At 47.8% G+C, this 12,572-nt stretch overlaps 1 protein-coding gene across 2 annotated transcripts; it reads left to right on the top strand.

Moving 5' to 3' along the window:
• Positions 1–508: 508 nt before the first annotated feature.
• On the top strand, positions 509–11,283 carry GJC3 (gap junction protein gamma 3). Of its 2 annotated transcripts, none has more exons than XM_086692012.1 (2): positions 509–941; positions 7,129–11,283. In XM_086692012.1, exon 2 carries the CDS (start codon positions 7,130–7,132, stop codon positions 7,952–7,954), a length of 825 nt encoding a protein of 274 aa, XP_086548138.1. In that variant the 5' UTR covers positions 509–941; position 7,129; the 3' UTR covers positions 7,955–11,283. The 2 variants fall into 2 exon arrangements, with proteins under 2 accessions (XP_086548138.1, XP_086548137.1); XM_086692011.1 differs by lacking the exon at positions 509–941 and having other exon boundaries at positions 6,872–7,910; positions 8,226–11,283.
• The last annotated feature ends 1,289 nt before the right edge of the window (positions 11,284–12,572 follow it).

Here is a 12,572-nt window from a genome sequence, read left to right as displayed (position 1 = left end):
GAACAGGCTCCAAGGATCATAAAAAAATAAAATCCAGTTGGCAACTGTCAAGAAGGTCAAATAACTTAAGCTTCGAAGACTATCAAGCTGGACTTAAATGTCTCCCTGACAATGCAACGTGCTAGAAGACAGTGGAATGATGCGCTAAGACCCACAGGGGCAGTATCTGGAACCCAGGGTTCCTCCAGCTCTCCTCCTTGAGAGTGCAGGGTTGACTCTGGTCAAAACTCTGCAGTGGTGAGTTGCGCTCTCACCCACCACCCGCTCGCTCAGCCTCACCCCTTCCTTCCTCTGGAGGGGATCCTGGCTTGAGCCATGGGGACAGGAATGGGTATAGGCAGGTGTCACAGTTCTCACCGGGCCTGGTGGAGAGGCGCTGGGCTCCCAGGGATGCTGAGGGACAGGGAACAGATGAGGGGAAGCCTGTGCTATTTCTCCCAGCAAAGCGCGCGCGCACACACACACACACACACACACACACACACACTCACACTCTTGTGGGTAAACTTGTGCTTTGGGTACTTTGGCCAGGAGGGTGGGGGGCTTAACAGAGATGTAAACTTACAGAAATTCTGTCTGTTGTTGCCTGTGAGTGCTGCCTCCACCCCCCACTTGGAAACATGCAGAGGCCATTGCTCTCCTGTCAGTTGATTTCAAAACCTCTGTTTCAGTTCACTTAGAAGAGGCACCCCTCGCCCTCAACAACAGAGGGTTATTCTCCAGACCCCATTCTTTTATAGCAGGGCTACAGGCTCCTCCAGCTGCCATTCTCTCACCCTTCGCTAAGGCTGCCAGGAATGAAGAGGGGAGGGGAGAAGACGTGGGTGGTGGCAGGAGGCAGGGCCTGGGGGAGAGAGAGCTGGGACCCTGCTGGCTGCAGCCTGAGGACTCTTCCCTGACTCTTCCCCCGTGTTGTTGGTGCTTCTGTTAGGCGCTGCCAGGTGAGTGCCGGGAAGGAGAGTGGCTGGGCTGGGGCAGGGTGCAGGGTTGGGAGGGTGAGAGACAGTGGGCTTCAGGGCTGCACACACCAGTGAGCTGGGGGTATTATTACAATTCAGATTTGAGTTGCTAACCCTGGGATACAGCCTGAGGTTCTGCCTTCCTGGTGCTGCCAGTGCATCCAGGGATCACACTTTAGGTAAAAGAATCTAGAACGTTTTCCAGGCCAGGTGGGCTGAGACAGGAGCAGAAAGCCGGGTCCAGAACTGCCCTCGGTGGACATCCCTCCCTTGTGCCTTCACTGGCTGAGATCAGTTCTGCCACCCATGGAATCTTGAAATTTTTCTCCCATAGAATAGAGATGCTTAGAAAGATTCTTACCAAAATCATGATGAAATTAAACAAAAATCTATTTACATATTTGAAAAATCCCCTCACACGCTGGGCTTTCCTCCCTCCCCCAAATCTTTTTTAAAATACTTATTTATTTTTGAGAGAGAGGATGCAAGCAGGGGAGGGGCAGAGAGAGAAGGAGACACAGAATCCAAAGCAGGCTCAAGGCTCTGAACAGTCAGCACAGAGCCCAATGCTGGGCTTGAATTTGTGAACCAAGAGATCATGACCTGAGCTGAAGTTAGATGCTTAACCAACTGAGCCACCCAGGCACCCCATCCCTCCCCCAAATCTTGAGCTCACAGGTATTGCTTCACCAGTGAAAATCTTGACAGGGCTCAGATTCCACCAACTCCTTCCCAAAAGATTTATTTGCAAATGATTTCTCCACTCCCGGGAGCAGAGTGGTTTCCCTGGAGTTTGAGCTTTGAAAACAATGCTGAGCTCTCAGCTCCCCTGGTCTGACTCTAGCTTGGGGGCTCTGGTGCTCTTGTGCAAAGCTGCAGATGTTTGTGGGATGCTGGTCTCAGAGAGTAAGCCTGGAGGGCTGGGGACAGCTAGAAGAGATGGGGGAGACCACATGAAAGCAGGGGAGGAGGGAGGAGGAAAGATCTGCCTGTGTTGAGGCCCCACTTGTATAAGAAATTGCCTTTGGTCTGCAGACTTTAGAAGATGGAGTATGATTTTGTGTGAATCTTTTAGGAAGTCCCAGAATTAGTGTTGTTTTGGTTGTAACAGCCACAGGGCAGAGGACACAGAAGGGTGCTCAGAATTTAATATGGGAGCTCCAAACCAAGGGGTTCTTGGGCAAGTCCTTTCATCCTGCTTTTTCCATGCTCTCTCCCAAATCTCCAAAGCTCTGTGGTGAGCTCTGGAGACCCCAGTTCAGTTCCTAGAGCCTCTGAGAGGACACTGGGTATCTGGCTACAGGTCTGGGGTGGGCAGGAGAGAGAGAAGAACCAGTTATAGGGCCTCTCAGAATTCCTCAAATTCCCAACATTGGAGTATGCCAAGCCTGCTCTGGGTTAAATTCCAGGTCTGCTGGGAATGTGCTGGAAATGTGTTTAGAGTGTGCTGGGCCTCCACTCTGAAACAAGATGAGGCTGAGAACCAGACTTGTGAATTTACCAAATCAGTCTCTAGTCTCTCAATGCTCCAGGACAACCAGGGCGGAACCCCCGCCCCCCCCCCCCCCCCCACCGAACCTGGGGGTGCCTCCCCTAAGTGCAAGGACCCCATAGGGCCTGCAGGCTTCCTCACAGATGGAGCTTGTTGAGGGGAGGATGCGCAAGGCAGCTTGGAAATGGGCCGAACATCACGTCCCACCAAATTAAAACCCTTTGAGATGCTCCAGCACGAATGTCTTGCTTTACAGAGCTGGTGACTGAAGCCATGAGTGGAGAGGTGATGGACAGGTGTGACCCTCAGGTGGTGGTTCTCAACCAGGGGTGAATCTGACCCCAGGGGACATTCAGCAGTGTCTGGGGGCTTCTGGGGGTGGAGGGGAGAAGCGTGCTACTGGCATCTGGTGGATGAAGGCCAGGAATGCCGCCAAACATCTCACAACGCACACGACAGCCTTCCCTGCCCCCAAACCAAATGATCGATCAGTCCCCGAATATCAATGGTGCCAAGGCTGAGAAACCCAGGGCCAGCACTGGAAGCTGACCTTCCTTCTGGTCCTCTATGGAACTCAGTATCTCTCCAAACAAAACTTGGTTAAACATTTATGGAGAAACTGCTCTTTTTCCCAGGCACTTCACTAAGTATTTTCTCATCCAATAAACAGACAAGGGATTTTGCTTTATTGTGGTCTTTGATTTTCAAATTAGGATATAGATTTTCCTTATCTAGTCACCTTTTATTATTTTCAAGGATTTATCTTCTTTCTCTGAATTCTGGAAGAATTACCCAGTGTGCTCGCCAGCACCGCAATCTGAATTTCTTGTCTATCCTCTTGCTTTCAAAGTGGATTTTTAGTTGTGCTACTGGTGATCTTTCCCTTCCATGTGTAGTGGGTTTGTACACTTAAAGATCCATTTACTCTCATTTTGGAGGAGTCTCAGGAATGAGAGGGGGTAAATCTCCATCTTCAATCTGCCATCTTTTAATCATGAGACCGATTTCACATCTTTCTAAGGACGGAGAATGGATTTCTTCTAAAAATTTTAGGGGTGCCTGGGTGGCGCAGTCGGTTAAGCGTCCGACTTCAGCCAGGTCACAATCTCACGGTCCGTGAGTTCGAGCCCCGCGTCAGGCTCTGGGCTGATGGCTCGGAGCCTGGAGCCTGTTTCCGATTCTGTGTCTCCCTCTCTCTCTGCCCCTCCCCCGTTCATGCTCTGTCTCTCTCTGTCCCAAAAATAAATAAAAAACGTTGAAAAAAAAATTAAAAATTTTAACCCAATTTTATGGAGAATAATTTTCAGTGGCCTGACAGACTTCGGAGTCTTCACAGTCTATGAGGGAGGCAGAAAGATAGGGACAGACAGGCAGGTAGAGGTTCAAATTCTGATCGTTAGTGACTCAAAACATGGTCTCTCACAGTTGATGGGTGGTGACATGGTTCTCTGGTCAATTAAGCCCTTTACAACAGTCCCTTGGAAGCATCTCAATCCATCTGTTCCGACTGCACAGAAGTGACCATTCCACCTCAGCTTTGGTGCTATGGCCTGTTCTTATCTATACAGGTGACCCTTGAACAACACAGGTTTGAGCCCTGCTGGTCCACTTATATGTGAATTTTTATTTTTCATTATTTTTTAATGTTTATTTATTTATTGTTTATTTTTATTTTTGAGTGAGAGAGAGAGAGCATGAGTACAAGCAGGGGAGGGGCAGAGAGAGAGGGAGACACAGAATCAGAAGCAGGCTCCAGGCTCTGAGCTGTCAGTACAGAGCCTGATCTGGGGCTCCATCTCATGAACCATGAGATAGTGACCTGAGCCAAAGTTGGATGCTTAACCAACTGAGCCCCTCAGGTGCCCCCTCATATGTGGATTTTTTGAAAAAGCAATCTCTATACCCAATGTGGGGCTAGAACTCATGACCTTGCAATCAAGAGTGGCACACTCCATGGACCCAGCCAGACAGGTTCCCTAGTGGATTTTTTTTTAATATTTATTTACTTTTGAGAGACAGAGAGAGAGAGAGAGAGAGAGAGAGCATGAGCAGGGGAGGGGCGGGGGGAGGGACAGAGGATCCGAAGGAGGCTGTGTGCTGACAGCAGAGAGCCCGATATGGGGCTTGAACCCATGAGTCGTGAGATCATGACCAGAGCCAAAGTCAGACGCTTAACTGACTGAACCACCCAGGTGCCTCTCCAGTGGATTTTAAGGGAGTTGACAGGCAAAGGCCACAAGGCATTTATTTACAGTTGTGCACCCTGTCTCCATGGGACTGAACGGAAGGTTACTCGGGCAGTCGAGACTGCTGACCTGAGCACCTGGGGAGGCCTGACGATGCCCGCAGCCCCCAAGAGGCCCGGGTACTGGTCAGGCCGCAGGTTGTCCAGTGTGCTGTTGGGGTGGTCAGGTGGAACACCTGGGTCTCAGGGCTGTGCCAGGGCAGCTGTGGGCCTTGGGATCCTCCCTGCCAGGTACAGATCCCTCCTCAAGGCAGCTTCCTGGAGGCCAGCACATTCATGAGTGGCCGCAGCTGCCCCTGTCCCTGCCATCTGGCCTATACATGGGTTTCTTTTTCAATATACATGCAGTACTATGAATGTATTTTCTCTTCCTTATGAATTTCTAGTAACCTACAAGCATGTGTTAACTGACTGTGTTATTGGTAAGGCTTCCACTCAACAATAAGCTTAAGTAGTTAAGTGTTTTTTACGTGGGGGAGCCAAAAGTTATATGGGGTTTTTTGACTGTGTAGGAGTCAGCGCTCCTAACCCCCACGTTGTTCAAGGGTCAAACAACTGTAGTTTATTTATGGCACGAATCCCCACTTAAATTGCTTTGTGCATCTTTCTGAATATTATGTGTAGCTTTTTAAAAGCTTATTTATTTCTGGAGACAGAAAGAGAGCACAAGTGAGGGAAGGGCAGAAGAGAGAGAGAGGGAGGGAGGGAGGGAGAGAGAGAGAAAGAGAGAGAGAGAGAGAGAGAGAGAGAGAGAGAGAGAACACGAGAGAATCCTAAGCAGATTCCACGCTGTCAGTGCAGAGCCTGATGCGGGGCCCAAACTCATGAGACATGAGATCATGACCTGAGTGGAAACCAAGAGTCAGACACTTAATGACTGAGCCAGCCAGGCACCCCTCTGGGTCTTATAATAGGGAAGTTGATACAAGGCAAATTGGGCATGTCTCATTTGCTGCCATGTCAAAGAGTTAGAAATTCAGGTTATTATTACTAGAGTTGAAAGGGAGAGACCTAAGCAGGTTCAGGGAGGAAATGAGGGTGGTCAAGTCCTTGAAGCAGCTGGAGAGACCCAAGGACATGGGTCTGGGAGGGAGGGTGGCCTTGGGTAAACGCTAGACCACTTCTTTAAGATGCTACAGAAGGGAGCAGCATGTAGACAAGACGGGGCTGTGCGGCTCCCCAGCAAAGTGTCTTTATATTCCCTGTGGAGTAAAATGTTTGCAAGGTCTTCTAGACCCTTCAATGAGGGGATGCAGGCATGTCAGAGTTTAGGCCAAACACAGGCGGTGAGAAGCAGCAGCTGGGCATTGAGGAGGCTGCCTCAATAAAATATAAATAAAATGGGGCGCCTGGGTGGCGCAGTCGGTTAAGCGTCCGACTTCAGCCAGGTCACGATCTCGCGGTCCGTGAGTTCGAGCCCCGCGTCGGGCTCTGGGCTGATGGCTCAGAGCCTGGAGCCGGTTTCCGATTCTGTGTCTCCCTCTCTCTCTGCCCCTCCCCCGTTCATGCTCTGTCTCTCTCTGTCCCAAAAATAAATAAACGTTGAAAAAAAAAATTAAAATATAAATAAAGATGACACACAGGCTTATAGCAGGGTGCTACTCTCTCTAGAGAAGTGAGAAATTTTCTGAAGCCTGTCCCTGAGCATGGTCACCTCTCACAGTGTGGGAGAGATGAGCCCAAGGGACAATTACAAAGCAGAGAGGAATTTCCAATTTTTATCCAGTCATCTCTGGCTTTGGCCCCATACTCCATTACATTCAATCAGTAAATTCTGCTGGGTTTCTTTTAAAATGTTCTCCTTTTCCCAAGCTGGTTAGGTCTAAAGAACACCAGACTGAAGTGGGCCTTGACACTCACTGTTCACTTGACCCGCACCGGGGCCCGTAAGCTAACTGAATCTCAATCTTACCACTGCAATGGGAGCGGAGGCCAGACCGCACGCCTATGAGCAGCCAAGGCCTGGTGCAAGAGAAAAGCAGAGAGCAAGAGAATGTACGTTCCCTTCTGGGGTCGGCACTGATTCTGTTCAGGCGCCAGTGACAGTAGCGCCAGGCCTGGTGGCCATCAATGGGGGAAACAGTAGTTTTCAGAGGGCTCTGGACTCTCTGGCTGTTTAGCCTTTGGGAAAGGGACAGAGGGAGGGAGGGAAAGAGAGGGAAAGATGGATCCTGGCTTTCCACTGCCAGGTACAGAAGGGGGCAGAAGAGACAGCCACACCCACACCCCCTCGCTATTTTCCACGATGACTCCATTACCTATAAACAGGCGCCATCAGAGTCTTGGTAATAAACCAACTAGATCCTTGGAGAGGCGCGCGAAGTCTTGCCTTATCTATCCTTGGATTCACAGTGAAGAGGTGGCCCCATGCGCCTCCTCAAGATCAGGGAACAGTACACTCACACTCATTATTGCCCTCTGCTCTCTAACAGGATGTGTGGCCGGTTCCTGAGGCAGCTGGTGGCTGAGGAGAGCCGGCACTCCACCTCCGTGGGACGCCTTCTGCTCCCTGTGCTCCTGGGGTTCCGCCTCGTGCTGCTGGCTGCCAGCGGGGCCGGGGTCTACAGCGACGAGCAGAGTGAATTCGTGTGTCACACCCAGCAGCCAGGCTGCAAGGCCGCCTGCTACGATGCCTTCCACCCCTTCTCCCCACTGCGCTTCTGGGTCTTCCAGGTCATCTTGGTGGCTGTGCCCAGCGCCCTCTACATGGGTCTCACTTTGTATCATGTCATCTGGCTTTGGGAAGAGTCAGGAAAGGGGAAGGAGGAGGAGACTCTGATCCGCCGAGGGGAGAAGAGCAGAGATGCCTCCGGTCCTGGAAGCCCCAGGCTGCTCTGGGCCTATGTGGCACAGCTGGGCGTGCGGCTGGTCCTTGAGGGGACAGCCTTGGGGGTACAGTACCATGTGTATGGGTTCAACGTGCCCAGCTCCTTTGCATGTCGCCGAGAGCCTTGCCTTGGTAGTATAACCTGTTACCTGTCCCGCCCGTTTGAGAAGACCATCTTCCTAAAGACCATGTTTGGGGTCAGTGGGCTCTGTCTCTTGTTCACGCTTTTGGAACTTGTGCTCCTGGGCCTGGGGCGATGGTGGAGGGCCCGGAAGCACAGATCTCCCCCTTCTAACTACTCCCCAACTTCAGAGAGCACCAGAAGACACAAGGAACCGACTGAAAACTTCCCAGTGGTGGAGACCAAAGAGCCATTCCGAGAAGCAGGTGAGAAGAGCACTGATGTCCTCCTTCTTTCTTCCTGCTCCTGAGGTCTCTGTCCTGATGACCTCCCAAGGCAGGTCCCTGGACCTCTGGGAGGCACACTTCCTACGTGTTACAAAATAGAAAACCAGGTTCGAGGCAGACGTCTTCTGACCGCTGCTGCGGACCCATCTCCCAACCCTCATCCCCCTCTGTTTGCCGATTCCTTCCAATGAACCAGGACCAGGGTTCTCAGCCAGCTGTACCTCCTGCCCTTCCCTTTAGGTTTCTTCCCACTTAGAAAAAGTCTCAGCTCCTGCTTGATTCTCTACTTTGCAGAGTTATGAAGCCACCTGGTTCGCCTCTGAAGGGAACTCTGTGATTGGATCTTCTTCCGAACATCCAGTGAGTGGGGATTTACTTTTGTGACAAATGAGAGGCTGTTGAAGCATCTCTAAAGGCCATGGTGGGCCACGCTGCCTAAGTCTTCCTGGGAGATTTCCCCCTTGTGCCTTCCTGCCAGAATCCTCTGGCGTCAGCTTTACAATGATCATGGGCTTGGTTCCAGACTCAGCCAGCAGAAGCCTCTGTAAAGCTGTGCTTCTCCCCTGTCCTGTGCAATAAATTCTGACCACTGCTGTTGGCATTCCTGTGGCTGAATGCGACTTTCCTGTCATAGTGACTCTACTTCCCTGTCCTCTGTTCTTCCACTTTCTCTGCTCCCCCCAACTTTGAAGTCTTGTAACCTATGGATGCCCCCAGCCCCGCGGCATATGCCATATTCAGACTGGCCTTCCACGCATATCTAAACCAACAACCTTTATTTTTTTTTATGTTTTATTTATTTATTTATTTATTTTGGGGTGGAGGGGCAGAGAGAGAGGGGGACAGGGAATCCGAAGTGGGCTCTGTGCTGACAGCAGATAGCCTGATGTGGGGCTTGAACTCATAAACCTGTGAGATCATGACTTGAGCTGAAGTCAGAAGCTTAACCCACTGAGCCACCCAGGCTCAATCCCCATCAAATTGCTACTTTTTAAACTCATTCCCCTCATTTCCACACAGAGTTTTGCTGCTGACTCAGGAAGGGAGGTTTACATCACGGTAGCACATAACATAAAGCTAAATATCAAACGTCTGTTTTCTGGAGTCTCTCTGTCAAGTCTGCCCAAGGGTATTCCAGCCTGTCACCTTCCTACAGAAACATCTTCCCCTCCCTCCTTCCTTGCCTTCAAATTCTCAACAAGAGCAGCTACCTAGTTTTGTTTTCTCCTTCTGAATCCCAAATTATCCGTAGGTAAAGTAGGAAGGCTCGTTGCTAAGGAAAGCTATTTGGTCCCCCAGGGGACATTTTGGCAGCAACTAGAAAATTAATAATTTTTCTTTCTGCTATACAAGTGTTTTATAAAGAATCCCTCATCTACTATAACCAGAGTCCAGCCAAGTGACCAAGGATGGAAAAAAGCAAATGTCATCATTCATAATTCCTCTTTGATAACCCTTTTGAAACAGCTTTATTGAGAAATAGTTCACATGCCATATAATTCACCCATTTAAAGCATACAATTTAATGGCTTTTAGTACAGTCACAGAATTGCACATCTGTTAATACAATTTAAGGACATTTTCATCAACTCAGAAAGAAACCCTGTTATCCTTAGCTTTTACCCACAATCCTCCATGCTTCCCACCCCCCCCCCCCCCGCCCCAACAAACATAAACAACCAAATATAATTTCTCTCTATATAGATTTTCCTATTGTGGACTGTTCATATAAATAGAATAAATCATACAATATATGGTCTTTGGGACTGGCTTCTTTCACTTAGCCCATGTTTGTTTGTTTTTTTATAAACATATGCAAATTTATTTTAAAAATGTTTATTTATTTATTTTGGAGAGACAGAGAGTGTGAACAGGGGAGGGACAGAGAGAGAGGGAGACAGAAAGTCCGAAGCAGGCTCAGTGCTGTCAGCACAGAGCCTGATGTGTGGCTCGAACCTACAAACTGTGAGATCATGACCTGAGCTGAAGTCAACACTTAACTGACTGAGCCACAAGTGCCCCAGCACCATGTTTCTGAAGTTTACCCATGTTGCATAAATCAGTACTACATTCCCATTTATAGTTTAGTATTTCATTGTATGGCTCACTACACATTTTTTGTTCATTTTTAGTTGATGGACTTTTGAATTGTTTCCACTTGTTGGCTATTATGAATAATGGTGCTATGAACATTCATATACTAGTTTTTGTGTGAATATGTCTTCACCTCTCTTGGGTAAATACCTAAGAGTGGAATTGCTGGGGCATATGGTAACTCCTTTTAAGGAACTACCAAACTGTTTTCACAGCAGCTGTACTATTTACATTCCCAGCGGCAATGTATAAATGGGTTCCAATTTATCCACATCTTCGCCAACACCTGGTATTTTCTTTCTTTTTGTTTTCTTCTTTTCTTTCTTATTTGATTTTTAAAACTGTAGCCATCCTAGTGAGGTAAAGTGGTATCCCATTGTGGTTTGATTTGCATTTCCCAAACAATGTTGAGCATCTTTCATGTGCTTATGGACTATTTGTATATTTTCTTTGGAGAAAGGTCTACTCATCCTTGGCCCATTTTTAAATTAGGTTGTTTGTATTTTTTTTGTTGAGTTCTTTATATATTCTGGCTCCTAGGTCCTTATCTGACATATGATTTCCAAATATTTTCAACATTCAGTGGGTTGTCTTCCACTTCACTGTTAGTCTCCTTTGATGCATAAGTTTTTAATTTGGATGAAATTTAATTTATCAATTTTTCTTTTGTTGCTTGTGATTTTGGTGTCATATTTAAGAAACCATTGCCTAATCCATGATCGTGAAGGTTTACACCAGCATTTCCTTCTAAGAGTTTTACAGTTTTAGCTTTACATTTAGGTCTGATTGATTCTGAATTAATTTTTATATATGGCATAAGGGTTAAACTTCATTCTTTTGCACATGGATATCTAGTTTTCCCAGCACCATTTATGGAAAAGTCCATTTTTCTTCCATATAATGGTTTTTGGCATCCCTGTTGAAAACCCATTGCTTGTCGATGTATGGCACTATTTCTGGACTTTCAATTCTATTTCACTGATCTTTATGTTTATCCCTATCCTGGTATCACATGTTTTGATTGCTGTAGCCTTGTAATAAGGTTTGAAATTGGGCAGTGTGAATCCTTCTTTTCAAGGTTGTTTGGCTCCTTGGGGTCGCTTGAAATTCCATATGAATAAAGTTGCAAGTTAGCGGGGCTCACTATTTTCAGTAAAGAAGGAAGTTTATCTCAGGCATATGGCAGGATAGAAGCCATAAGAACCTTAAGGTGTCATGGGACCTTATGTTTGTCATTCGGTACACAGGAAGACATATAGACACATACGCACTTATATCACACTCATGGCAAACATCAATAACTGATGAGAGCATTTCTTTCTTCTTGGTCCATACTAAGACTCAGATTCCTTCTCAATAAAGTATTCTAATTTTCATAGAAAATGCATTCATTAGTTGTGTAATTTAAACATTTATTTATTTATTATTTATATATTTTTAAACATTTAAAAAAGTAGATTTTCCGTTGGGCTTTTGTCAAAAATCCCAAAACGGATCACAGGAATCCCCTTTCCAAGTCATTTAATTGGACATTCGGTAACTACTGACTGAGCATATTATGGGAAAGGCAGTATCTGATATTGGGATGCAAGAAGAATTTAAAACTTGCATTCATAAGAAAAGGAATAGACAAAAATAAAATAAAAAAATCCAATGAAGGGAAACAGACAATTCCCTGAAATAGGCAAGCATTTTGCTTGTTGAAAGCCTCAATGGATGTTTCTTGAGGTAGAAAAATGGTTGCTGTACTACAAGTTGGATACCAAAAGGGATGTATCCATGCTTCTGAATCTTAATCACTCCCACTTAAAAAACTTGATCTCTTTTCCACCCACTCTCTGGTCCCAGCAGATCCTTTATAATGTCCTCCTTATGACAGCTCCAGCTGCACTCCCCAGGCATTGTTTTGGCACCTGGTCTTGACCTCCTCAGGCTCCCGCAGCTGGGGCTGAAGCTACAGGATCTGCTCCTTTCTAGCATCTTAGATAACAGCCACTCAGCGGATCACCCCGAGATGGCTTAGCGCATCCCATACCCACAGACCTCCTAGGAGTTGAACCACCGAAGACACCGGTGGGAAGTCTCCGATGTGGGTAAGATCATCTAGCCCGAGATTCTTTACCCTGACTTAACTGTTAGAAGCCCCATCTGCGCTGGGTGAACGTGTCCCATGCTCAAAGAATGGGCTTCCTTTACCTGGTGTTTGTCTCGGGTGCTTGGGAAGAAAGAGAGGGAAATCAGGGTGGCAGGGCGACCAGCTATCACCCCACTAGCTCGTGGGCGGCTAAACGCTCCCTTTCCTGCTCCCCTCCTGGAATACTGGCTCTCCAATTCACCCAACACCAGGAGAGTAGGTGGGCTTCGCGGGGGCAGCAGGAAATCCTGCCTTTCCAAGAACTCGACTAGCTCTTGAGAGTGGAGGCCAAGAATGAAGGCTGAATGGAAAGAACGGACTTCAGGGAGAGCAAGCCTAAACTGGCCCGGCGCCTCATTCGCCCCCACTCCACGCCCAGCTGCACAGACCTCCCTCACCCCAGGCCCTGGCGC

The sequence above is a fragment of the Puma concolor genome, chromosome E3 (genome assembly GCF_028749965.1).
Source record: "Puma concolor isolate L17-30 chromosome E3, mPumCon1.1.hap2, whole genome shotgun sequence".
In the NCBI taxonomy this organism is placed as follows: domain Eukaryota; kingdom Metazoa; phylum Chordata; class Mammalia; order Carnivora; family Felidae; genus Puma; species Puma concolor.
Note: the sequence above shows the minus strand (reverse complement) of the source record. Positions and strands in the feature narration are given on the sequence as shown.

Excerpts from the sequence above, each read along its gene's own strand:
- GJC3 (XM_086692011.1), top strand. The coding sequence starts at position 7,064 with ATGCGCCTCCTCAAGATCAGGGAACAGTACACTCACACTCATTATTGC.